General features: G+C 36.0%; 3 protein-coding genes across 7 annotated transcripts in view; 1 reads left to right on the forward strand and 2 right to left on the reverse strand.

Moving 5' to 3' along the window:
- The window catches only part of LOC122677090 (serine/threonine-protein kinase TNNI3K), a 355,674-nt gene extending 341,193 nt beyond the window's left edge, over positions 1 to 14,481 (reverse strand). For all 3 annotated transcript variants that reach the window (XM_043876893.1, XM_043876895.1, XM_043876894.1), the window contains exons 1-2: positions 14,451 to 14,481; positions 13,210 to 13,302 (exon numbers count right to left, since the gene is read on the reverse strand). The gene's annotated coding sequence lies outside the window, so the exon portion shown is untranslated. The remainder of the gene's footprint in view (positions 1 to 13,209; positions 13,303 to 14,450) is intronic.
- Positions 8,053 to 16,028, reverse strand: FPGT (fucose-1-phosphate guanylyltransferase). 2 transcript variants are annotated; one of them, XM_043876898.1, is made up of 4 exons: positions 15,875 to 16,028; positions 14,451 to 14,618; positions 13,210 to 13,302; positions 8,053 to 11,128 (listed from the first exon to the last, which is right to left on the reverse strand). In XM_043876898.1, the coding sequence occupies exons 1-4, from the start codon at positions 15,954 to 15,956 to the stop codon at positions 9,669 to 9,671; spliced, it is 1,803 nt and encodes a 600-aa protein (XP_043732833.1). In that variant the 5' UTR covers positions 15,957 to 16,028; the 3' UTR covers positions 8,053 to 9,668. The 2 variants fall into 2 exon arrangements, with proteins under 2 accessions (XP_043732833.1, XP_043732834.1); XM_043876899.1 differs by having other exon boundaries at positions 15,834 to 15,969.
- A 59-nt stretch (positions 16,029 to 16,087) lies between these two features.
- The window catches only part of LRRIQ3 (leucine rich repeats and IQ motif containing 3), a 198,002-nt gene continuing 186,832 nt past the window's right edge, over positions 16,088 to 27,257 (forward strand). The window contains exon 1 of one of the 2 annotated variants that reach the window (XM_043876900.1): positions 16,088 to 16,276. The gene's annotated coding sequence lies outside the window, so the exon portion shown is untranslated. The remainder of the gene's footprint in view (positions 16,277 to 27,257) is intronic. The other variant, XR_006335709.1, reaches the window with a different exon arrangement.

A 27,257-nucleotide genomic window follows, 5' to 3' on the forward strand; every position in this document is an offset into this window, starting at 1 on the left:
GCGAAGGCGGCAGTAGAGCTGTGGGTTCACGGCTCCACGCGCCTGCCTGCCTGCCTGCGGGCCGGCACCAGGGCTCAGGCGTTTGGCAGCAGGAGGGGCGTCTGCAGTCGGAGGGGGCGGTGGTGGGTGGTTCCACAGAGAGCTGGCCCGTGGCCTGGAGGATCTGCAGCCTGGAGCCTGTCACTGTAAGTTACACTTGATAGGTTGACATGGCTTTGCATTTCTTTCCGTTTGGGAGGTTTGTTAGACCATTAAGGTTATATTAAAATCCTCGTGTGTGTCCTTCTTAGTTTTGCTCGTTTTAAAGATTTAAAATCTGGAGGTGCTTGTGATTTTTTATTTGTGGAATTGTCCCTGATGCATTTGAGGTCACCATCCTGGGTCTGTGTAAGCAGTTTTATTCACAGGTTCTCTTCATTGCAGTTATTATTTGTAAAGATGCTTTGAAATATATTAAATACCAAAATGCATCTAAAAAAAAAAAAAAAAAAGCTTACTGACTATATTTTCTTCTAGAAGTTATATGGTTTCAAGTATTACTTCAAGTCTTTAACCCGTTTTGAGTTAATTTTTGTGTATAGTGTAGGATAATGGAGAAATTACATTCTTTTGCATGTTGTCTAGTTTTCCCAGCGTCATTTAAGAGGCTCTTCTCTTCCTACTGTATATCCCTGGTTCCATTGTCATAAGCTAATCAACATACACATATACAAATGTATATATGTGTATGTGTGTATATATACATATACATATATATATATGGTTTTATCTCTAGACTCTCTAGTCTGTATCTGTGTGGTGGTTTTTATGCAATACAATGCTATTCTAATTACTATAGCTTTATAATATAGTTGAAATCAGGGAGTGTGATGTTATGCCCGATGTCAGAATCCCCGAGCGGGAAGAGAGACTAGGCCTCCAAGACAATGCAACTCGCAGGAAGGGAAGTTTATTGCTGACTCGAGCCAGGACTCTCCGCCCGCAACCAACGCAGTGGTGTGGGTCAGAGAGCCCCGAGCCCAAGCTGTTACACAAATTTATAGGGTGAGAAGCAGATGGTTACACGTTTGCAAAGCAATTTCATTGGTCAATACTCTTGCGCGCGCGGGACTTTCCTGGGGGTTTCCGCCCCATTCCTAATTTCCTAATTGGCAAACATCGGTCAGTGTTAAGTTCCTAATTGGCAAACAGTGGTCATTGTTAAGCGAAAGCTACCTGATAATCTTACCAAGTAGGAAGGCCTACTCCTAATCTAAGTTGCGTTACTTCTGCTCGCCTCACAGTGATGCATCCAGCTTTGTCCTTCTTCCTTTCTCAATATTAGGGATCTTCTGTGGTTCCATGTAAATTTTAGGATTGCTTGTGCTAGTTCTGTGAAATATGCCATTGGAATTTTGATAAGGAGTGCACTGAATCTCTAGACTGCTTTAGGTAGAATAGGCATTTTAACAATATTAATTCTTCCAATCCACAAGCATAGAATCTTTCCAGTTATTTGTGTCTTCTTAAATTTCTTTCATTAATGTCTTATGATTTTCAATATACAAGACTTTCAATTCTGTTTAAATTAATATTAGCTATTTTATTCTTTTCAATGCAACTGTAAGTGAAATTATTTTCTTAATTTCTCTGGTAGTTTCTTCAGTTCAGTCACTCAGTCGTGTCGGACTCTTTGAGACCCCATGAACCGCAGCACGCTAGGCCTCCATGTCCATCATCAACTCCCAAAGTCCACCAAACCCATGTCCATCGAGTCGATGATGCCATCCAACCATCTCATCCTCTGTCGTCCCCTTCTCCTCCTGCCCTCAATCTTTCCCAGCATCAGGGTCTTTTCCAATGAGTCAGCTCTTCCCATGAGGTGGCCAAAGTATTGGAGTTTCAGCTTCAATATCAGCCCTTCCAATGAACACCCAGGACTGATCTCCTTTAGGATGGACTGGTTGGATCTCCTTGCAGTCCAAGGGACTCTCAAGAGTCTTCTCCAACACCACAGTTCAAAAGGATCAATTCTTTGGCACTCAGCTGTCCTTATAGTACAACTCTCACATCCATACATGGCCACTGGGAAAACCAGAGCCTTGACTAGATGGACCTTTGTTGGCAAAGTAATGTCTCTGCTTTTTAATATGCTGACTAGGTTGGTCATAACTTTCCTTCCAAGGAGTAAGCGTCTTTTAATTTCATGGCTGCAATCACCATCTGCAGTGATTTTCGAGCCCAGAAAAATAAAGTCTGACACTGTTTCCACCCTTTCCCCATCTATCTGTCATGAAGTGATGGGACCGGATGCCATGATCTTAGTTTTCTGAATGTTGAGCTTTAAGCCAACTTTTTCACTCGCCTCTTTCACTATCATCAAGAGGGTTTTTAGTTCCTCTTCACTTTCTGCCATAAGGGTGGTGACATCTGCGTATCTGAGGTTATTGATATTTCTCCCGGCAATCTTGATTCCAGCATGTGCTTCTTCCAGCCCAGCGTTTCTCATGATGTACTGTGCATATAAGTTAAATAAGCAGGGTTACAATATATAGCCTGACATTATACCTGACATTATACCTGACATTATACAGCCTTGACGTACTTCTTTTCCTATTTGGAACCAGTCTATTGTTCCATGTCCAGTTCTAACTGTTGCTTCCTGACCTGCATACAGGTTTCTCAACAGGCAGGTCAGATGGTCTGGTATTCCCATCTCTTTCAGAATTTTCCACAGTTTATTGTGATCCACACAGTCAAAGGCGTTGGCATAGTCAATAAAGCAGAAACAGATGTTTTTCTGGAACTCTCTTGCTTTTTTGATGATCCAGCAGATGTTGGCAATTTGATCTCTGGTTCCTTTGCCTTTTCTAAAACCAGCTTGAACATCTGGAAGTTCACGGTTCACATATTGCTGAAGCCTGGCTTGGAGAATTTTAAAGATTACTTTGCTAGTGTGTGAGATGAGTGCAATTGAGCATTTTTTAGCATTGCCTTTCTTAGGGGTTGGAATGAAAACTCACCTTTTCCAGTCCCTTGGCCACTGCTGAGTTTTCCATATTTGTTGGCATACTGAGTGCAGCACTTGCACAGTGTCATCTTTCAGGATGTGAAATGGCTCAACTGTAATTCCATCATCTCCACTAGCTTTGTTTGTAGTGATGCTTCCTAAGGCCCCCTTGACTTCACATTCCAGGATGTCTGGCTCTAGGTGAGTGTGAGTGATCACACCATCGTGATTATCTGGGTTGTGAAGATCTTTTTTGTACAGTTCTTCTGTGTATTCTTGCCACCTCTTCTTAATATCTTCTGCTTCTGTTAGGTCCCTACCATTCCTGTCCTCTTTGTTGAGCCCATCTTTGCATGAAATATTCCCTTGGTATCTCTAATTTTCTTGAAGAGATCTCTATTCTTTCCCATTCTATTTTTTTCCTCTAGTTCTTTGCACTGATCACTGAGGAAGGCTTCCTTATCTCTCCTTGCTATTCTTTGGAACTCTGTATTCAAATGGGTATATCTTTCCATTTCTCCTTTGCTTTTCACTTTCCGTTTTTTTCACAGCTATTTGTACAGCCTCCTCAGGCAGCCATTTTGCTTTTTTGCATTTCTTTTTCTTGGGGATGGTCGTGATTCCGGTCTCCTGTTCAATGTCACGAACCCCCATCCATAGTTCATCAGGCACTCTATCAGATCTAGTCCCTTAATTCTATTTCTCACTTACACTATATAGTCATAAGGGATTTGTTTTAGGTCATACCTGAATGGTCTAGTTGTTTTATCCCCTTCTTCAATTTCAGTCTGAATTTGGCAATAAGGAGTTCATGATCTGAGCCACAGTCAGCTCCTGGCCTTGTTTTTGCTGGCTGTATAGAGCTTCTCCATCCTTGGCTGCAAAGAATATAATCAATCTGATTTCGGTGTTGACCATCCAGTGATGTCCATATGTAGAGTCTTCTCTTGTGTTGTTGGAAGAGGGTGTTTGCTATGACTAGTGTGTTCTCTTGGCATAACTCTATTAGCCTTTGCACTGCTTCATTCCGTACTCCAAGGCTAAATTTGCTTGTTTCTCCAGGTGTTTCTTGATTTCCTACTTTTGCATTCCAGTCCCCTATAATGAAAACGACATCTTTTTTGGGTGTTAGTTCTAAAAGGTCTTGTAGGTCTTCATAGAACCGTTCAACTTCAGCTTCTTCAGCGTTATTGGTTGGGGCATAGGCTTGGATTACCTTGATATTGAATGGTTTGCCTTGGAAATGAACAGAGATCATTCTGTCGTTTTTGAGATTGCATCCAAGTACTGCATTTTGGACTCTTTTTTGGACTATGATGGCTACTCCATATCTTCTAAGGGATTCCTGCATACAGCAGCAGATATAATGGTCATCTGAGTTAAATTCACCCATTCCAGTCCATCTTAGTTCACTGATTCCTAGAATGTCAATGTTCACTCTTGTCATCTCTGGTTTGACCACTTCCAATTTGTCTTGATTCATGGACCTAACATTTCGGGTTCCTATGCAACATTTCTCTTACAGCATTGAATCTTGCTTCTATCACCAGTCCCAGTCACAACTGGGTGTTGCTTTTGTTTTCACTCCATCCCTTCATTCTCTCTGGAGTTATTTCTCCATTTATCTCCAGTAGCATATTGGGCACCTACCAACCTGGGGAGTTCATCTTTAAGTGCCCTACCTTTTTGACTTTTCATACTGTTCATGGGGTTCTCAAGACAAGAATACTGAAGTGGTTTGTCATTCCCTTCTCCAGTGGACCATATTCTGTCAGACCTCTCCACCATGACCCGTCTGTCTTGGGTGGCCCCATATGGCATGGCTTAGTTTCATTGAGTTAGACAAGGCTGTGGTCCATGTGATCAGATTGGCTAGTTGTCCATTACTAGTTTATAGAAAGAGAACGTATTTTTGTGCATTGATTTTGTATCCTGCAATTTTACTAATTTTTCATTAGTTGTAACAGTTTTATTTTTATTTTTCTGTGGAGTCTTTAGGGTTTTCTATATATAGTATTATACCATCTGCAATAGTGACAGTTTTACTTCTTCCTTTCCAATTTGGATGCCTTTTCTTTCTTTTTCTAGCCTGACTGCTCTGGCTGGGACTTCCAAAACTGTTGAATAAAACTGACAAAAGTGGGCATACTTAACTTCTTGCAGTTAGAGGAAAGGTTTTCAGCTTTTAACCACTGTATAATATAGGTTTTATACTATTCTTTCATTTGGACCATATTTCTCTTTCATTTTGCATAACTCTCTGCATTGGTTTGTACACAGTAGATGAAATCACCACCTCACTCTGTCAAAGGAGTGATCTCATGTAGGAGATGAACCTTGTCACTCAACCCATCCTAGCTCTTGTCTTTCAAATCTTTTTGTTTCCAATAAGCTATTATATTCTAATAGCTCCTAGCAGATAAATATGCTCTAAGACCTGTCAATGTCTTAAAGGGGAGGATATCATTATCTAGATTCATGCTGACTGGAAGCCAGACCGTCACTCGGCAGCTTTAAAAGTATGCAAATAGATACTGTATTGTGGGACCACAAAGCCAAGTCCCACTAGCCACCAGAGTCAGGTAATCTAGATGCTCCATATGTAGCAATTGCAAAAATAGGAGCCCTAGACAAGTCACATCTGACTCTTTGTGACCCCATGGACAGTAGTCTGCCAGGCTCCTCTGTCCATGGGATCATCCAGGGAAGAATACTGGAGTGGGTTGCCATTTCCTCCTCCAGGGGATCTTCCCAATCCAGGGAATGAACCCATGTCTCTATACATCTCCTGCATTAGCAGGCAGGTTCCTTTACCACTAGTGCCAACTGGGAAGCCCAAGACAAATGAATGAGCTCATTTTTTTAGAGATGCCAGAGAGCTGGTGCAAGGAAATGGAGAGTACCAAGGTGGTGAGCATAGCCAGTGTTCCTTGAGAGCAGTTTGGAAGGCCACAAATCTGAAGCCTGCCCCTCAGGCCAAAGCTCCAGGACAAGCAAAGAAACATGTCTATTCAGATTCTCTGCCAATTTTCCAGTTAGACCCTTTATTCCAATTTTCAACTTAATCCAAAATTGTGGTCTATTAGAGTATACCCAAACTGGCAAGTCTGAATGATATGGCATATTTGGCTTGTTGTGGCTCATGTAGATAGCTCTGTCAGAGACAGGAACTGGTTGTTTCCCACCAGAAATGGATGCAATTTGCTCTTTATAATACTTTAAAAACAAATGAGCTCGAAATTTCTGTGAATATAGACAAATGAAACATGAATACTAGCACATTGGAATTAAGCATATCAGTACTGAAAGAAAGGAGAATGTGACTTGTGACAAATTTCAGTACATGAAATATTAATAATATAATTTCACTAAGTATAAACAAAAAAAGCTGTATTCCTCAACCACAACAGAAATTGGCCTTTATCTAAATATATTTTGTAGGAAAAAAAGATTTGTTAAACTATGCTTAAAAATAGTGGGCCTCCCTCATGGTTCAGACAGTAAAGAATCTGCCTGCAATGCAGGAGAATTGGCTTCAATCCCTGGGTAGGGAAAATCCCCTGGAGAGGGAACAGCTACCCATTCCAGTATTCTTGCCTGGAGAATTCCATGGACAGAGGAGCCTGGCGGGGGGGGGGGGGGGGGGGGGGGCTACTCCATGGGGTCACAAAGAATTGAACATGACTGAGGTACTAACATGAACAATGCAGCTCATGGTAGCTTAAAATATTTCTCCTGAAATATTTAACATTAATCTATAAGAATAATTTAGTTATTGACATAGATGAGGACTTGCGTTTCATTTAGCTAAACAAAAAGAGCACCTGAAATGCTTTAGACAATTTTAAGCAAATTGATAAATACTTTTCCTTAATTTTTTTTTTTAACTCTTCCAGATTACATCAAGTTTCCTAAATTTTGGGTCTCCAAGTTGCTCATGTCCAGAGGATATTTTGGCGTATGTGAATGGCACGTGTAACATGCTAGTTATCAGCCATGATAGCCATGCATATGTTTTGCAGCAGGCAAATTTTGATTTTGGCTCTGTGCTAAATTTGGTAATTTGTAACAGAGGTAATATTGTCTAAACTCAGAAGATGAATGGATCATTGCTTGTGAGAAGTGATTCTGGATTCATTCCGTCAAATTTTTGAGATTGTCAGCATATTACTTGGATTTTTGAAAATTTATTTCCACCTAATATAATTAATACACACTCTTCTGTTTAGTTTGGAAGATAAATGCCCTAGGTAGAAGATCAGTATCAAAAGTTGGATTTTTTTCTATGCTCTTCTTGGTCATTATTAATTCATCAGTAAGTTTACAGAATATATTTATTTACAAATAGTAGTTGTCTTTTACAAACCTTGAAAGCCTATGATTTAAAGGCTGTGATTTTATGAAGTAAAAATGATAAAGCAAGAGAAAATGTTCAATTTCTTACTTATTCATGCATGTGATTATCACATTGGTTGAGTTAGGTACAGTGCCGGTGGTACATGTGTGGTACTATACACCAAGGCATGCATATTAAAGGAGACACTGCCAAATTCTTGGAATAGAAAACATTTCAAAGCAATTAGCATTCATACATCGTGCAGAAATATGACTAACATGGTGACCGCCAACTTCTCAGAAACCTTCCACTGATATTAAATAGAAGCCAACCACCTTCAAGAGATGTGATTAAACTAAGGCAAAAGTGAAACTTTATCAAGAAATAAAGCACCAGCATCCAACTTGCAGAACAAGTACCTGGCGGCCATGGCTTGAAGGTTCAATCCAGGCAGCAGTGTGGTGGTGGCACTTGAAGAATATGCAGCTTTATCAGTACCTTTGATAGCACAGAAGATGGTACTAGGTGGAAACACATGGATCAACCACTCTTAAGTTAAATACTGCTTTAGAAAAGTTTGTCTCTAGATGTGAAGCTATGGAAAAGTTTTGACTGTTTTTTAATATTTCACTTTTTTGTTCCTTTATGTGTATTTGCGAAAGGGTTACATGACACAAAGCTGTATAAGTGCTTTTCAAAAAGATTTCCAATAAATAAAAACGTCAAGTAATGAGAAAAGCATTGCATCTTATTTTATTGGCAGTGTTTTCTTTTTCAATGAAACATAAAATGATGATTCTTAATAACTGATGGTACCTTAAATCAATTAGAAATATAGCAATCAATTTTTAATGAATGACACATAACATCCTCTGAAATCTCTGCAAGTAAATCAGTAATTGCTAAACAACAGCTACCATCTATCTTTATTTTCCCCTTGAGAAGAAACTTGGAAAAAAAATACACATAAATGTCATAATTGAGACTTGCTGATAAGTCACTTCTGGTTTACCAAACAATTATTTTCATATTGATATGCTAATTTTATATTGACATATAAATAACAGTGGCACAGACCAGTTCTATTTCAATTTATTCATGTTAAAACACAAAACTTCTGACAAAACTTTTCTCTAGTATTAGACTTTGGTATGAAAACATTTCAAATATGTGCCTATACCAAAATAAGAACACAGTGCTTAGAGTTCCAGCCAACTTTTATTGTCTTGAAGCTGTTAATTATCTGTATATTTTCACAGTCATTCTATTTTTCTGGCTCCTTCCTGCTGTCTACCTTTTGGCCATTTACTGCTTCTCAGTATCATTACTAGTGCATGGTCAGAAAATTAAAAAATGAAAAGTAAAAATCTGTCCATCTGGTAATTTTAATAGTTCTGTTAAAGGATTAATAAGGGAGGATTAAGATAATGTCCAAAATGAATTTATATGATTATCAGGGAATCCCAATTATTCCAACATTTTCCTATACAGATTCTTGAGTTTTATGTGTATGTATGCTTTCCTATAGATGAAACTTTGGGGAAAATTTTTAAGACACACAAACATGGGTTCAAGTTTATAAGGATAAAACAGCACATATATCCTTTTGGTTTCATTTTGATAAGATTAATAAAAGATTTTTATCATCAATTTCAGAACAGTTTGTACTTCTTAATTAAGACTATCACAATAGTTTAAGCATTGATTTTATCTGACTGTCTGCCACAGATTTGTTTCTGCAAAAGTACTTCTACATCATTTCTACAGTGTTTTGAAGACCCTATAGTATGGCATGCTTACAACAGTTCACCAGAATAGGATTAATGCACTTAAGGAGAAAACTGCCAGTGAATATTTAGAACTTCATTGTAACCAAAGTCCAAAAGAAGATGAAAAATTTTAAAGGTATGTTCAGAAAATCACCTTTAAGACTGTTCTACTACTCTGTGAATAAATAACATTCCACAAATCCATCTTTATAAAAGAAAAGTTAAAATAGTGATAAAACTTTAAAAACTCATTTTTCTGAACTTACAGCCCTACAATATTAATTTTCATTATAAAACTGTTTATATTTTTGTTATTAATGTTATGCTATATCAATCATGTTAATATAATTTTCATTAATTCACTTCTATTAAAAACCAACAGTCTACAGAAAACTCCTGCATCTGGAATCTTGCTCAGTCAAGAAAGGCAAAGTATACAATATTTGTGCTCAGAAGTTGTCATGTCCAGCTCTTTGCAACCCCATGGACTATAGCCCATGAGACTCCTCTGTCCATGGGATTTTCCAGGCAAGAATACTGCAGTGAGCTGTCATTTCCTTCTCCAATACAATATTTAATAAGATGTCTCTAAATCAGGTTGCTTCCTATTCAAAGTAATTTCTAGAGAAATTTGCTCCCTATAAGTTATCATGTCTTCTACATCTTTGTAGAAGAGCATTTCTTCAATGGACAACAGCTTATAGTTATTCAGGCTGAATGTTGACTTGTTCTGTACAGCATCTAACATCTTTAGGGATGTTGTCACTGAATCACTCAAAGAAGAACAAACTGGGAAAATACGAGCATTCCACAAGCTCAAACATGACTTGTTTCCAGAGAATAGTTCCTCTGTAACTTTGAGATTCCAAATGTCTAAGCATGACAGCAAACAGACCCCAAAGAATTGAAGTACCTTTACATCTGACAATGTTTTAACATTCTTTTTCAAGTTGTCTTGCACTCCACATGCCATAGTTGAATACTTTAAGTGTCCATTCATCTTCAAGCTTAAGGAACACACAAAAGAATATGCAGGCAGGACAGCTGTTGTTTTGACATAAGCACCACTAATGATGCAATTTTCCCCAACTGAAACATCAGGCCCCAATCTGGAATACTCCACAACTGAGCCAGGTTTCACAGAACATGTTGAATCTAGTATACTTTGAATAATACAGGGTTTGTTAGTAGAGCATTCTGGTATTGATGGAAAGAGGCTAAAAGCTACAGACTGTAAGCCAAGCTCTGACTTCAAACTGCTATCTCCAGTAAAATGAAACAAATATTCTTTTGTTGTTCCAATGTGATAAAATTTGGAGTTATTAAGAACAACAACATTTAATGGTGTTCCTTTAAGAAGATGAAATATTCTCTGCCTCATGTCTACCAACTCTGACTCTTCTTTAGTAACATTTAATGTGTTTTTCGTGTACTCCACAGTTGCTCCAGGTCCCAAAGCCTGAAGAAAGTCTCCATAGGCATCTATTTCACAGTGTAGCGTACCTATTTGTTCATAAAAAGCAAGTAATTTTCTCGCTGTTTTATGGTCCATGTAAAATAGGCTGTCTGTGTAGACATACTCAGCCTCTAATTTAAGAGAGGGTATGTCACTACCAGCAAATCCCTGTTGAAAAAATTTTCTAGGTCTACACACAGCATCAAACTCATACATTTCTTCTATGCTGGGCTTATGAAGGAAACGATGGCAACTTCTGTATTCGAGGTCTCTATATTCTAAATGGTTAAAAGGTTCTAAGACAAACACTCCGTGTGTTGTACCAACAGTCAAACTAGAAGGATGAGCTAAAGCAGTAAAGCCAGGTTTGTCAAACCTAATAAACTCAGATTCTCCAATACTATAAAGTTCAATATCGTCTGCACAGGTAATCAGAATCCCAGGATTCATATGTGAGGGGAAATCAATGTACATGGCTAGTTTTAATTCCAACATCTGATAAATGGGACTACCAAAAGGCAAAGCAGTGAAAATTTTCCCCAGAGCACTTGCACTTGGAAGGCGTTGACTGTAGCCACCTATATAGAATTTAAAAAAATAACTGTTTTAAAATGTTTATAAGATTGTTTGTAAGATTTAAAAATGTAGGAGCATCAGTTACAACTCAAAATATCTCTAAAGATTTTTAAAATATATGCATTACCATACCCCAGGAAAGAATAATAAATTTCGAATTTCAAATTCAAAGAGCAATCTCCTGTAAAGATTTGATATAATGCAGTTCTAGACTAGGAAAGAATTCTAAATATGCTTTACAGGCTATGACACTTTTTTAAATCAACTGCAGAACAAGTAAAAAGGAAAATGAGCAAAAATATGATCTTGTATCTACATTTTAAACAGTAAATTTCAATCATGTGTAAACTCCCATATTAAAAATCCACTTCATGTGGTTAAAATGTGACCAAAAAACCAGTATACATAATTATCTATTAAAAACTAACTTCCAGATGCAACATTTTTCATCAAATTATTACCTACATTTAAAAGCAGTAAAGGTGCATTTATATAAAAGCATTTTACAATATATACTTGTTTTTAATTTAAAAAGGCTTTTCCCTCAATGATGAGCCATATGACTTAACTCCTTGAGAAGTGTTTTCTCTTAAATACATTATAATTTGTTATATCATTTTATGTAACTATGTAACTAATTATAGTGAGAGACATAGTAGAAAGAGTCACACAAAAATGGGTTTAAATTCTGGTATATCATTTTTTAATTGTTTATCTTTGGATTTACTCTAAGACAGCAGATGTGGCATAATGCTTTTTTTATCATAATTATTATTATAAGATCAATAGTAGATGTAAAGTACTCACCTCAGAGTACATTGTTCAACCAACAAGAGTTAATACTTTCTTTTTCATTTTCCAAATACTAACCAACAGTAAAATTTCGCATTACAAGAATTACCTATTTTTAATTATACTTGACCCTGGAAGAGTAAGGGTTTCAACTACACCAGTCCCGTTACATGAGGATTTTTTTCAATAAATACTGTAAGACTGTATGACCCCAGGTTCGTTGAATCCCTGATGAGAAACTGTGGATATGCAGAGCGGAACCACCTCTATAGTAGTTCAACTATGAAGTTACATGCAGATTTCAGATTGTGCTAAGGGTCAGCACCCCTAAACCCTGTGTTATTCAAGGACCAACTGTATACATTTTCTGGTGTTTAACTTAATTTTTACCAAATTGGTAATAATAATAATGTTTGGGAATAAAACTGTAAGCCTTTTTTTTTTTTTTAACCTTTTAAATTAACCTTAAAATTAGAACTTTGATGCTTTACCTGATATCATCTTCAAAAAGAACTGTTCTGTGTGTGAATCATAAGAAATGAAAAGTGCTTTGGTAACCATGTGGACATATGGTTCTAAAATATCTGTAATTGAACAGCGCAGGTCCATGACAAAGTTTCACCAGCCCTCAGTACAGAGAGGGAAAGTAACAGAGGTTTCTATCATACAACCAAAATTTTAATACAACCAAACTTGTCCAATTTGAAAACTATCCTTTATTCTGAGATTATTTCTTTCTTATATGTCTACCACCTTATTTGTATGTGATTTCCCCTCTTTTATACTTTGTCAACTCTATGTTCTGTCATCACCTTTTCTTTTGTTTTTAAACTCTTAAGGATTATAGACTTTGGCCACCAATAACTAGATAAAAATGTGTAACAGAAGGTTTTGTCTAAAGTCTGGTAATCATAGTACTAAAGCAGCCTCTCCCCTAAAGCAAGAATCCTTTCTAAAGCATTATCAAGAAATGTTCATATTTTGATGAGTTCTATCATAGGAAAATGGAACAATATCCATGAAAAGGTGATAATGTACGTGATCCACGATTTTAAGGTTAAATTTTGTGAAAGATATTATGCTACTAACAACCTAACAATATCAAGAAATACATGAAATATTTGTTTCCAGAGCAGAATTAACTTCAAAACAAAAGAATAAGAAGAAAGAAAAAAAAAAAAAAAAAAAAAAAAGAAGAAAGAAAGAAGTATTAGTAAGGGAGAAAAATGTCCCTGAGGTATCAAGGGTAAAATACTAAAAGAAAATGTAAATTAGTAAAGTATAACATTACCAGAGTGAATTAATAGGATGGTAAAAGAATTCCATTCATCTCCATAAAGCTTTTCCAAACATCGAAGGGCACAAAGGGTTGCTCCTCCATTTCCTTCAAGTTAAAAAGCAGGGTTTATTTTATTACAGTAAATTTAGGTGTTATAACTTTGAGGATAAGATCCTGTGGCTAAAATTAATTAGGCAGAGAGCAAAGATACAGGCAAAAGAATCAAATTAAATACACATTTCCTGGCAATTAAATAATTAGTAATAAAACCCAGAGATCAGGCCTCGGTAATAAAAGTTGAGTTAATCCTCTCATGAAAATAGTAATATAAAGAAAGAAATGATAAATTAGGCACTAGAAGACTATAAATTTGCACATTCACTTGGACTTAAGAACCATAAAATTCATTAAAATAATTCTCCCATATGATTAAATATGTGCCTTAGATTTACTCTCCAAAAAGTTTTTTAGAACCTGATTTCCTAAAAATCATATAAGTTTCCTAAGAACTTGCAAATGGAAGTAAATGTAACTTCCATTTACTAGTTACTTTGGACAAGTTATTTAACATTTTGTGCCTAAATCTCATTCAAACATCAGAATCACACAAGTACTGACCACATTTTACAAAGGTTAAAACATCGGCTAATTAGGACATGCCAATATCAGATACAAATACCCTAATTCTGTAATCAAGGGGCTTCAGCTTTAAGTATCACATGGAAAACGGCCCCCAGAAAAATGGCATGTATTTTTATTTATAAGGGAAGGTCAAAAGGCAAAGCTGACAACTTGTTTTTAAAAGTAAACATCATATAATACTTATGCAATTAGACTGTGCTCTTTCACATTGTGCACTGTGGGTCTCAAGAGGCAGTATGTATTTTTCCTGACTTGTTCCCTTCATTTAATTTCTGAACAAACTGTGGAGTTCAGAGGGAACTTAAGAGAACTACGGATAAGGTTCAAAGGAATGTTTACCACCAGAATAAATTTTACTAAGACTAATACATTTTATTTTAACATAGAATAATATTCTGGAAGTTTTTCATGGTATGTCCACAATGTGCAAAAACATCTGCCATCCCTTTTACCTTTCTTAAAAACAGTGAATTTACAATAAAAAATTTTATATTTGTAAAGACTACAGGTGGAAACATACATAGTCCATAAACTGTAAGCCACAGGAAAACTTTTCTTCAATGATTATTCTACCCACAACTTAAGATATAAATCTAACCATAAACGCATACCAATTTTGGCTCCAGGAGGATCAGCAAAAACATGATATTGAACTCCAAGGGGTAACTCCTTTTTTTTCAGCTTTTCTGAAAGCTGTTGCTTATAAGCAAGTTTCTGTTTTTCATTAGCTGCTGTTAATACAACAATGTCCCAGAATTCTCCAGCTGCCACTGATTTGCCTATATGGAAAAAGAAAGAAAAGATAAATATTAGTAGATTCTCTAGCTGTTACAGGTTTTACCTATTTGGAAAAAAGGATGAAACAGGTAACAGTATCTCCAAAATGTATCTTCTTCTTTTGAGAATTCGGGAATAATGAGTGGCCAGCTAGCAGGATTCAAAATAGTTCTAATAAGGATTGTTGACAAATTCTTTTTCTCTTGTAAGGGTTGTTGACAAATTCTATTTCTTCCTCTCTTTTAGATCACTTATTCCTTTTTTGGTCTACCATTTCATTTACTTAGATATTCTTAGAGTTAAAATGTTTCTTGATTAAGAGAAGTACTTTTGACTTGCTAAAGATGGGCTCAATCCTTAAATAAAAAGAGGAGCCAAAGGTATCAATGAATCTCCAGCTTTGAAAATCAATTTTCACATATGGGTACAACTTAATGTTTGTTGGCTAATAAAAATTAAACCCAAGGATCTACTGCTACAGTGTTGGTGTTTATAAATATGGGCACATTAGTTTTAATTACCTTAAGCTGAATCATGCAAGCTTACAAAGTCTATTGTTGAATGATACCAAATTCCGGATAACAGAAAAGTTCCCAGGTCCCTGATGAACTCAACAAAAGACCGACTGAACTTTTGGCTGATGGTGAGAAGGTTACCTAAGTACTATTTTCTGTTATTTTAAAAAGCAGTAATGTCAATGAAAACATAACCTATTAGATAGTTGTACAAGAAATTGCAAGTGGTATAGTCTTTTAAAAAAAATTAAAAAAATTTTCTAACCCTTGAAATATTTTGTCCGTAATTCCTTCATATTGTTTGGCTTTTCACTTAGTAAGCGTTCACATTATGGAACAAATTGGTGAAATAGGTAGGGACTGGAAGAAAGCTAAAATTGTATTTATAAGCGTCAAAACACTATGCTTTAGATCTTCTAGGTTTATTTGAAGTAACTTTTGTTAATGAACTAACCAAATGTTTAACTTGTATTTATAGCTTCACTAGTCAGGCCAGTAAGTGTCTTTCTTCTCCATCCTCCTCACACATATGCAATAAGAAGTAAACTTAGAGGAAAGTAATAAGCACAACGGAAGGAAAGCAGAGTGACAGAAAAATAAAAAACAGGAACATTAGCTCCGCCTGGGCCAGGGTCCTAGGTCCGCAGGTGATAAAAGCAAGTGGCAGTTCAGCAAATATCCCAGCACGTAAAGAACTCCTACTATCCATTGCAGGGGAGGTGCTAGGGTTCCTCCTTTGGTACCTCTAAGCTCTGAAAACCTCCGCAACCTTCGCTGGGTGGCTTCTCGCAAAGATTCGCCGGCAAGTCTACTTTCAGCTTCCATAGTTTCACCTTACCCAAGGCCGCCGAGGTCTTCCTGGTATGAGGCGGGCAAGCACCGCACGCATGCGCTCTGGGACATAACCTGGTCTTTGGTCCGACCTGGCGTCTGTCCCGCCCCCTGCGTGCGTCCTTCACGTAACCACGCCCCCGAAGCTCTCTGGCCCGCCTAGGAAAAACCACGATGGGGTCAGCGCAGAGCCTTGCCCCGTTCCCTTAGTAACGGTCTCCGGAACGGAAATGGCCACCTAGAGATTTGTCCGACAGTGCCGGGTCTGGGCCGCTAGTTCCCAACTCATAAGGCATTGCAGCCCGCTAGACCCGGTAAGTGGTTCAGTTTGGGCGACGAAATTTCGAGAATTCACCAGCTTAAGGAGAAGTCGAAACTACAACCTATCTTATTGCTTTCTCTCCAAGGCGATTCGTCCTTTGTAACGCGTGGTTTCTTTTAGCCAGAAGCAGTTCCCTAGAATCTCTTGAAAGATAATCCCTAATCCTCGGATCGTCATCTGACGCCATCTGCCCCATCCCCATTGTTCAGATACACATTCTGAACTTTTAAAAACCGTATTCTCTTCAGGAAGCTTTGTGGCTTCTTTGCCCTTGCAGTTACTAGAGAGTGAGCCTCTCCATCCCTCTCAGTTTTGAGATCACTTAATAGGCTTTTGGAAATTGTATAAACTTATGCAATGAAGCCCTTAACATTTGTAGTATTTTTGGCTGTTTCTTTGGCATCCTTTTGTGTATGAAGATTAATCTAGAACTTTCAGTAGCATCCCTGGGAATAAGTCAGTCTTGTTGGATGTGTTTCTGTTAGGTCCCGATCAATAATAGGTACCCATAAATAAGTTTATTCTCTTGGAAAGCACGAGTTTATGATGAGTTTTACAGATTATTCTATTCATCTTTATACATGAGAAAGCTATGAATCAGAAAGAATAGTGACTTAGTCTCACAATTAGCAGTAGAAAGAAGATTTAAGCAGGATATTTCAATTCCAAACTCAGAAATCATTCTACTGCATGATACAGTTTAAGAAGACTGTCCTCATTAAAGTTTTCATCAGCAACTTAGACATTTAAGGGCTTACAAGTTACTACAATGAACTTAGTTTTTTCTTCTAAAGACTTAACCCTGTTATTCAATTTTGTACTTACAGAGCATTTGAGTAAAAAGGGAAATTACTTTCTTGTCGTTTTATTGTTTAAAAGCTTTCTTTTCCGTTAATAAAAAAAAAACCTATGCATTAAGAATGTTTAGAAAATATAGAATACTTAATGAGGTGAGTGAATGAAAGGAAAAAAATGGCAAGAGAGAAGGTTAGAGCGATGACAACAGCCTAAAAAGGATTTTCCTTTACTGAGTGAAACAAAGTCATTGCTGGGTTTTTATGCAACTTCCTTAATGGTTGAAAAGAGCACGTAGAAATGTGAAAACAGACTGTAATGGAAAATGAGGCAATGATAGAAACAGGGAGACTTGTGTAAAGGCTTCTCCAGCAAAACAGGTGAGAGTTGTTGAAGTCTTGGCCAGGATGGTAACAGTAGGGGTGATGAGAACTTGGTTAGATTCTGGATGTATGTTTGAAGGCACAATTAATACATTTTGCTAACGGAATGGCTCTGGAATGTGAAAGAGGAGTCATGAATAACTGCTTGAAGGCTAGAGGGACAAGTGAAGTGGGAAAGGCCATGGATTGGGAAGTAGAGACAGTTATTGGGATAGTAGAGAGTTTAACATTTGGTTTTGGACGCATAAAATACACAGATGTATATGCATGCAATGCATATGTAATGGGCACTTGTGTGTGTATGTGTTTGCATTATACATGAATTTGGACTTTGGGAGACAGGTCTGGGCTGGAGATATAATTTGGGGAGTTGTCAGCAGGTAGATGGAGTTAATTTTTAAATTATAGAACTAGATAATTATAGCCCTAAGGAAAGAAAGATCAGTAGAGCCTATTAGTTGAGGGATTGTATTAATACTGTATCAGCTATGGTTTTTGTTCTTCCTCTGCCTTTTCTATTTTCTTCAAATTTTTACTAATATTAATTTTTAAGTAAAAAATGAAAAAAAAAAGATATACTGTGTGATTGGGAATAAATATCTTTGGCAGTCAATTATACTGGTAAAAAAAGTTTATTTAAGTTTATGTTTTATATAATCAGACAGTGTGATATAGTCGTTTAAACAGTCATAAGCTACAGTGACCAGAATAAAATAAGTCGATACAGATTAGTAGTAACTCATTATTCTGTATAGAATGGAAATGATGTGATTGATTTTGAGTTCCATATTTTTAAAAGGGACATCAGACAAGCCAAACTATAGTAAGTTGGAAAAATAGATATTCTTTGGAGGCATTTGGGCTTTTTTTTTTCTGTTGGAAGAGAGTATCTGAAGAAGTGCCATAAAAAGAGGTGAAATAGACTTTTGAAGAACTTTTCTGAGTTATAATTTACATGCCATTAACTTCACCTGTTTTAAGTGAGAAGTTTCATGATTCTTGGTAAATGTACAGAATTGTGTAACTGCAACCACAAACTGGGTACAGATTTCCATCATCCACATAAGATGTTTTGTGCTTATTTACAATTAATGCCAGTTTACTTATTTTTTATCAATATAGGAAAACTATGAAGGTTGTGTGAAAATTGTTGAGAGACATTAAATTTTTATTCTCCTTCATAAAAAGAAACTGAATCCAAATGAGGTCCTGGATTATGGACTGTGGAGCTCAGGTTCATGGCTTGGCCAGTTTATGCCGGAGTTCTCATTGTTTCTGTTATTTGAGTATCATCTCTCTGTTTAACCACTCTTCTCTTACTCTTCCTGATGTGGAGTGGAAAGCAAAAAATCTCTTTTTTTACTGTTTCCTTTCTTTGGATTTTTTTACTCAGCTAGTCTGGTCTCAACCTATTCACTATTTTTTTCCCTACTGTGTCCTATTGAAGAAATCTTCACTCCCTTTCTGTAGGGCAAAGGGAAACTTTCCCCCCTAACTTGTATTTTGCTTTCTTTATTTTTTAAAGCAGTTTTAGGTTCATAGCAGAATTGAGAAGATGGTACAGAGGTTTCCAATATACCCACACATGCATAGCCTCCCTTATTGTCAACATACCTATCAGAATGGTACATCTGTTGTAGTTGACGAACCTACAGTACCACATCATGATCACCCAAAGTCTGTGGTTTCCCTTACAATTCACTCTTGGTCTTTTTATTTTGTGGGTTTGGACACAGTATAAGGACATGTATACATTGTTATAATACTATTCAGAGTAGTTTAACTCTCCTAAAAATCCTCATCCCTCTCCTCAAATCCTGCATCTGCTGATATTTGTGCTTTCATGTTTTCCTTTCTCCAGAATATCATATGGGTAGAATTCTAAGTATATAGCCCTTTTATATTGGCTTATTTCACTAAGTAATATGCATTTAAGATTATACCATGTCTTTTCATTGCTTGAAAGCTAATTTATTTTTAGTGCTAAGTAAATACTCCCTTGTCTGGATGTACCATAGGTTATTTATGCATTTACTTACTGAAGTATTTCTTGATTCTTCCCAATTTTTATGATGAGTAAAGCTGCTATAAATATCCATGTGCAGGGTAATATGTTAAATAAATTTTCAACCTCTCTGGGTAAATACCAAAGAATGCACTGCTGGATTTTATGGTAAGAGTATGTTTAGTTTTTTTGAGAAACCAACAAACTGTCTTCCAGAGTGGCTATATGATTTTGCATTCCTACAAGAATAAATGAAAGTTCCTTCCTTGTCAGTAGTTTGTGTTATCAGTATTAGACTTTTGGCCATTCTAATAGGTCTGTAATGGTATCTCATTCTTGTCTTAATTTTCTTGTTCCTGATGACATGTGATGAGAAGCAACTTTCATATGATTATTTGCCTCCTTTCTATCTTCTTTACTGAAGTTTGTATTAAGGTTTTGCCTTATATTTTTAACCTAGGTCATTTTCTTATTGTTGAATTTTGAGTTCTTTGTACATTTTTAGTAAGTCCTTTATCACATGTGACTTTTGCCAAAGATTTTCTCCCAGTCTGTGACTTGTCTTCTCATTCCTTTGGCATTAACTTTTGCAGATCATGTCTTTAATATTAAAGAACTGTAGGTTATAACATATTTCTTTCATGGATTATGTTTTTGTTGTATCTAACAAAATCATCATCATCCCTAATGTCATTTAGGTTTTCTCCTAAGTGATCTTCTAAAAGTTTTTTAGTTTTATGTTTTATATTTAGGTAATACAGTCCAATTTGAATTAATTTTCCTGAAGGTATAAAATCTGTGTTCAGATTCCTTTTTTTTCACATGTGGATGTCCAGCTGTTTCAACACCATCTGTTGGAAATTGCAGTTGATTGTATTCATGTCTGTCTGTTTCTTGGCTCTCTATTCTGTTCCATTGATCTACCTTTTTTCTTGGCAGTACTATTTTGTCTTGATCACTATAGCTTTATAGTGAGTCTTAAAGTCAGAGTGTCATTTGTTCTCCTTAAATATTGTGTTTTGGGGATATCTTGCCTCTTTATATAAAATTTAGAATCAGTTTGTCAATATTGATAAATAATTTGCTGAGATTTTGACTGGGGTTGTCTTGAATCAAAAGATAAATTGGAAAACTGACATCTTGACAGTACCGAATCATTCTATCCATGAACATTAAGTCTTTCTGAATTCATTTATTCTTTGAATTTTTCATTAGCATTTTTGTTTGTTTTTCTTGTGCATTTTTTTTTTCATTTACACAGAAATATTTTATTTTTGGTAGTGGTAAATAGAAATGATGTTGTGTTTTTAACTCATTAATTGTTGGTATATAGAGAAGTGTTTGACTTTTGTGTTTTAACCCTCAATCTACAACTTTGCTGTAATCACTTAGTATTAATAATTCCAGGAGTATTTGTCTATTCTTTTGAATTTCCTACACTGATGTCATGTTATCTGTGAACAGGGATGTCGTCTGCACATTTTTCTTTCTTTCTTTCTTTTTTTTTTCTTTGTCTCATTCATTGCATAAGCTAGTACTTTCAGTACACTGTTGGGAAGTAATGGTGAAATGGAACATTTCTAGTCTTGGACTTCTTAGTGGAAAAGTTTCTTTTTTTCTCATCATTAATTATGATATTAGCTGTAGATTTTTTTTTTAAAAACAATCTTTATCAAATTGAGGAAGTTTTTCCTATTCCTAGTATACTTAGAGTTTTATCATGAAAAGGTAATGGATTGTGTCAGATGCTTTTTCTGCATCTGTTGATATAATCATGTGATTTTTCTTTTTAGCCTGTTGATGTGATAGACGACATTAGTTGGTTTTGAATGTTGTAGGAGTCTTATATATCTGGAATAAATCCAGCTTGGTGTTTTTGTTATTGTTCAGTTGCTCACTCGTGTCTGACTCTTTGCAGCCTCATGGACTACAGCATGCCAGACTTCCTTGTCCTTCACCATTACCCAGAGTTTGCTCAAACTCATGTCCATTGAGTCAGTGATGCCATCCAACCATCTCATCCTCTGTCGTCCCCTTCTCCTCCTTCCTTCAATCTTTCCAAGCATCAGGGTCTTTTCCGGTGAGTCAGCTCTTCCCATCAGATGGCCAAAGTACTGAAGTTTCAGCTTCAGCATCGGTCCTTTCAATGAATATTCAGGGTTGATTCCTTTAGGACTGACTGGTTTGATCTCCTTGCAGTCCAAGGGCACCACAGTTCAAAAGCATCAATTCTTCAGCACTCAGCTTTCTTTAGAATCCAACTTTCACACCCATACATGACTATTGGAAAAACCCTACCTTTGACTAGACAGACCTTTTCAGCAAAGTAATGTCTCTGCTTTTGAATACACTGTCTAGGTTTGTCATAGCTTTTCTTTCAAGGAGCCAAGCATCTTTTAGTTTCATGGCTGCAATCACCTTCCTCAGTAGTAGATGTATGATTCTTTTTGTACATTGTTGGGTTTGATTTATTAATTTTTTTTTTTTTTAGGATTTTTATATCTGTTTTCATGAGAAACACTGGTGTGTAGTCTTGTAATGTTTTTGACTGACTTTAGTATCAGGATAATGGTGGCTCATAGAGTGAGAAGGTATTCCCTATGCTTCTATCTTCTGAAAGAGATTGTAGAGAATTTATATAACTTCTAGCTTAGTATTCCCTATCGAACCCATCTGGGCTTGATGTTTCTGTTTTGGAAGGTTAATGATTGTTGACTCAGTTTCTTTGTTAGATATGTGCATATTCAGAATGTCTGTTTATTCTTGTGTGAGTTTTGGCAGATTATTTCTTTTAAGGAATCAGTTCATTTCATCAAGGTTATCAAATTTGTGTGCATGGAGTTGTTCATAGTATTGTCTGTGGGATCTGTAGTGTTTTTCCATTTCTCATTTCTGATATTGGTTTTTTCTGTCCCTTCCACCCCCTGTCTCTTTCTCTGGCTAGGCTGGAGTCTTATTAATTTTATTGATCTTGACAAAGAACCAGTTTTTGGTTTAATGGATTTTCTGTATTGATTTCCTGTTTTCAATTTTGTTGATTTCTGATCTAATTCATATTATTTCTTTTCTTCCCTTTGATTTAATTTTCTCTTATTTTTCTAATTTAATGAGATAGAAGTTTAGATTGTTACTTTTAGATCTTTCTTCTTTTGCAGTATATGCATTCAGTGCTAAAAATTACCTTGAAGCACCAATTTTGCTGCATCGCACACATTTTGATAAGTTGAATTTTTATTTTCATTTGGTTAAAAATATTAAACAATTTATCATGTGATCGTTTTTGAGCTTTGCATTATTTTGATATATGTGTTATTTAGAAATGTGTTATTAATGTCCACCTATTTGGGAATTTACAAGCTATCTTTCTGCTAGTGATGTCTACTTTAATTTCATGGAAATATGGAATGGATATTGTATAATTTTTTTAAGTTTGCTAAAGTATATTTTATGATCCAGAATGTGTTCTATCTTGACAGATGTTTCATGTGATCTTTTGATGAGTGTATATTTGGCTCTTGTGTGATTAAGTAGTCTGTAGATATTAATTATAGTTGATTGATAGTGTTTTTGCATTCAACTATATCCTTAACTGATTATTCTGTCTGCTGGATCAGTCCATTTCTGCAGAGAGGTATTGAAATCTCCTGTCATGATAGTGCATTCATCTGTTTCTACTTGCATTTCTTTCAATTTTGCTTCAAATAGTTCTACCCTGTTTCTAGGAAGATAAACTTTATCAATTAGTATATCTTCTTGGAGAAATGAACCCATTGTCATTATGTAATGCCCTTCATTGAGATGCTCCGGTAGCTCAGCTGGTAAAGAATCACCTGTTATTCTGGAGACCCTGGTTTGATTCCTGAGTTGTGAAGATTTTCTGGAGAAGGGAACAACTACCCACTCGAAAATTCTGGCCTGGAGAATTCCATGGACTGGCTAGTTCATGGGGTAATGCCCTTCATTATTTCTGCTAACTTTCCTTGCTTTGAAATCTGCTGTCTGAAGTTAATAAAACCACTCCTGCTTTTTTTTTTTTAATTAGTATTAGCATTTTATATCTTCCTCAATCACTTCACTTTAATCTATATGTCTTTATCTTTAAAGTAGGCTTTGTTGTAGATAAATATAGTTGAGTCTCATCTTTTTTTTATCTCCTTTGACAATCTCTTGTCATTTTGTCAATTTTTTTGTCATCATTGCATTTTGACTGCTGATGATCATTATGATTATTGCTATAGTTTGATTAATATCTGCCATATTCACTACTGTTTTTTGTTTATTGCCACTGTTTTTTGTTTATGTTTTTGCCTTCCACGCTTTTTCTGGCCTTTTTGGTTTTAATTGAACATTGCATATGATTCCATTTTCCTCCATTATTAGCATATTCATTATAGTTCTTATTTTACTTTTTTTAGTGGTTGCTCTAAAGTTTGTAATACACATTTATAACTAATCCAAATCCATTTTCAAGGTAGTCTGAGTACCTTATAATAAGAAAATAAACCTAATTCATTTCTTCTGTCTCTTATTATTATTGTGATTAATTTCATGTATATAAGCATTCATAATTTCATGTCTTTGCTTTTAATATTTTGACAAATTGGTACCTATTAGAACAGTTAAGAAGAAGAAAACTAAAATGTTTTATTTTACCTACACCTTTTTATTTCATAGTGCTTTTCCTTGCTTTATGTAGAACTGAGTTTCTGAACTACAGTATATTGCCTTTCTCTAAAGAACTTCTTTTGATATTACTTGCCAGTTAATTCTTGTTGTTCAGTCACTGAGTCATGTCCTACTCTTCATGACTCCATGAACTGTAGCACACCAGGCTTCCCTGTGCTTCACTGTATCCTGGAGTTTGCTCAAATTAATGTTCATTGGTTCAGTGATGCCATCCCACCATGTCATTCTGTGTCTCACTCTTCTCCTGCTTTCAATCTTTCCCAATATCAGGGGTTTTTCAGTGAGTTAGCCCTTCATTCTATGTGGCCAAAGTCCTGAAGCTTTAGTTTTAGCATCAGTCTTTCCAATGAATATTCAGGACTGATATCCTTTATTTTTATTTATTTATTTTTTCCATATATTTTTATTAGTTGGAGGCTAATTACTTTACAGTATTGTAGTGGTTTTTGCCAACATTGACATGAGTCAGCAGTGGAACTGGAGGAATCAACCTGCCTGACTTCAGGCTCTACTGCAAAGCCACAGTCATCAAAACAGTATGGTACTGGCACAAAGACAGAAATATAGATCAATGGAACAAAATAGAAAGCCCAGAGATAAATCCACATACCTACGGACTGGGAAAACTGGTCAGCCACTTGTAAAAGAATGAAACTAGAACACTTTCTAACACCATACACAAAAATAAACTCAAAATGGATTAAAGATCTAAATGTAAGACCAGAAACTATAAAACCCCTAGAGGAGAACATAGGCAAAACACTCTGACATAAATCACAACAGGATCCTCTATGACCCACCTCCCAGAATATTAGAAATAAAAGCAAAAATAAACAAATGGGACCTAATGAAACTTAAGAGCTTTTGCACAACAAAGGAAACTGTAAGCAAGGTGAAAAGACAGCCTTCAGAATGGGAGAAAATAATAGCAAATGAAGAAACAGACAAAGGATTAATCTCAAAAATATACAAGCAACTCCTGAAGCTCAATTCCAGAAAAATAAATGACCCAATCAAAAAATGGACCAAAGATCTAAACAGACATTTCTCCAAAGAAGACATACAGATGGCTAACAAACCCATGAAAAGTTTCTCAACATCACTCATTATGAGAGAAATGCAAATCAAAACCTCAGTGAGGTACCATTACATGCCAGTCAGAATGGCTGCTATCCAAAAGTCTATAAGCAATAAATGCTGGAGAGGGTGTGGAGAAAAGGGAACCCTCTTATACTGCTGGTGGGAATGCAAATTAGTACAGCCACTATGGAGAACAGTGTGGAGATTCCTTCAAAAACTGGAAATAGAACTGCCATATGACCCAGCAATCCCACTTCTGGGCATATACACCGAGGAAACCAGATCTGAAAGAGACACGTGCACCCCAATGTTCATCGCAGCACTGTTTGTAATAGCCAGGACATGGAAGCAACCTAGATGCCCATCAGCAGACGAATGGATAGGGAAGCTGTGGTACATATACACTATGATATCCTTTAGGATTGACAGATTTGATCTACTTGCTGTCCCAGGGACTCTCAAGAGTCTTCTCCAGCACCACAGTTCGAAAGCATCAATTCTTTGGCACTCAGCCTTCTTTATATTCTTACTCTCAAATTTGTACATGACTACTGGAAAAAGCCTAGCTTTGACTGTATGGACTTTTGTCGACAAAATGATATCTCTGCATTTTAATATGCTGTCTAGGTTTGTCATAGGTTTTCTTCCAGTGAGCAAGTGTCTTAGTTTCATGGCTGCAGTTACTGTCAGCAGTGATTTTGGAACCTAGTAAAATAAAGTCTGTTACTTTTTCCAGTTTTTCCCTGTCTATTTGCCATGAAGTGATGGGACCAGATGCCATAATTTTTGTTTTTTGAATGTTGAGCTTTAAGCCAGCTTTTTCACTGTACTTTCACCCTCATCAAGAAGCTCTTTAGTTCCTCTTCTCTTTCTGCCATTAAAGTAGTATCATCTGAATGTCCAAGGTTGTTGGTATTTCTCCTGGCAATCTTGATTCCAGCTTGATTCCAGCTTGATTCATCCTGCCCAGCATTTTGTATGATGTATTCTGCATAGAAGTTAACTAAGCAGGGTGACAATATACAGCCTTGACATGCTCCTTTCCTAATTTTGAACCAGTCTGTTATTCCATGTCTGGTTCTAACTGTTGTTTCTTGTCTTGCATATGGGCTTCTCTGGAGGCAGGTAAGGTGGTCTGGTATTTGCATCTCTTTAAGAATTTTCCACAGTTTGTTGTGATCTACACAGTCAAAGGCTTTAGTATAGTCAGTGAAGCAGAAGTAGATTTCTTTTTTTTTTCATATTCCCTTGTTTTTTCTTTGATCCAATGGATGTTGGCAATTTCTGGCAACTTATTCTTTCAATATTTGCTTGTCTGTGAAAGTCATTATTTCTCCTTCACTTTGAAAGGTTATTTCAGAGGGTACAGAATTCTAGGTTGGAGAGGTTTTTCTGGAAAAACTTTAAATATTTTACTCTCTTTTTGCTTGTGTGGTTTCTGAGGAGAAGACAGCTATAATTCTTATCTGTGTTCTTATGTTAGATATTTTATCTTCTGGTCTCTTTCCAGAATTTTTCTTTGTCTTTGATTCTCTGTAGCTCTCTTAGTTTTCTTTGTAGATTATTTCAAATGACTCCTGGGTTGCAAAATCATCTTATACCTATCCTATATTAGCATGAGGTTTTTGTTTTTATTTTTTTTCTGGGGCATAGAGAGGGCATGTGGTAAAGAAATAAATTAGCAGAATCAGTAATTAAATTTCAGTTTATAAATATGCTATCTATTATGTTGTTAGAAGTATGTTAATGACCCAACTTAGTTGTTTTTCGAATGCTAACCAAGGTTGTTTAAGCTATGATAAATATTGCTATGCTAAATATTTCCTATTTTTTAATTTTCTGTTCATATATTTTTTTCTGGATATTTTAATTATCAATCGTTTTTGTTGTTTTATATCTATCTTCTGGTTCATCACAATTTAGTTTTTTCAGGTTTATGGGTTTAGAGTCTGAGAGTACAGAATAGAAATTGAAAACTGAAATTTTCACAAGTTTTTTTAATAACAGAAATATATGTAGTTTCC

Source organism: Cervus elaphus, chromosome 20, assembly GCF_910594005.1.
Source record: "Cervus elaphus chromosome 20, mCerEla1.1, whole genome shotgun sequence".
Classification (NCBI taxonomy): Eukaryota; Metazoa; Chordata; class Mammalia; order Artiodactyla; family Cervidae; genus Cervus; species Cervus elaphus.

Excerpts from the sequence above, each read along its gene's own strand:
- FPGT (XM_043876898.1), bottom strand. The coding sequence starts at position 15,956 with ATGGAAGCTGAAAGTAGACTTGCCGGCGAATCTTTGCGAGAAGCCACC. Across the intron at positions 14,619-15,874 it reads GAGGTTTTCAGAGCTTAGAG|GCAAATCAGTGGCAGCTGGA; the intron begins GTACCAAAGGAG and ends TTTTCCATATAG. Across the intron at positions 13,303-14,450 it reads TCCTCCTGGAGCCAAAATTG|GAAATGGAGGAGCAACCCTT; the intron begins GTATGCGTTTAT and ends TTTAACTTGAAG.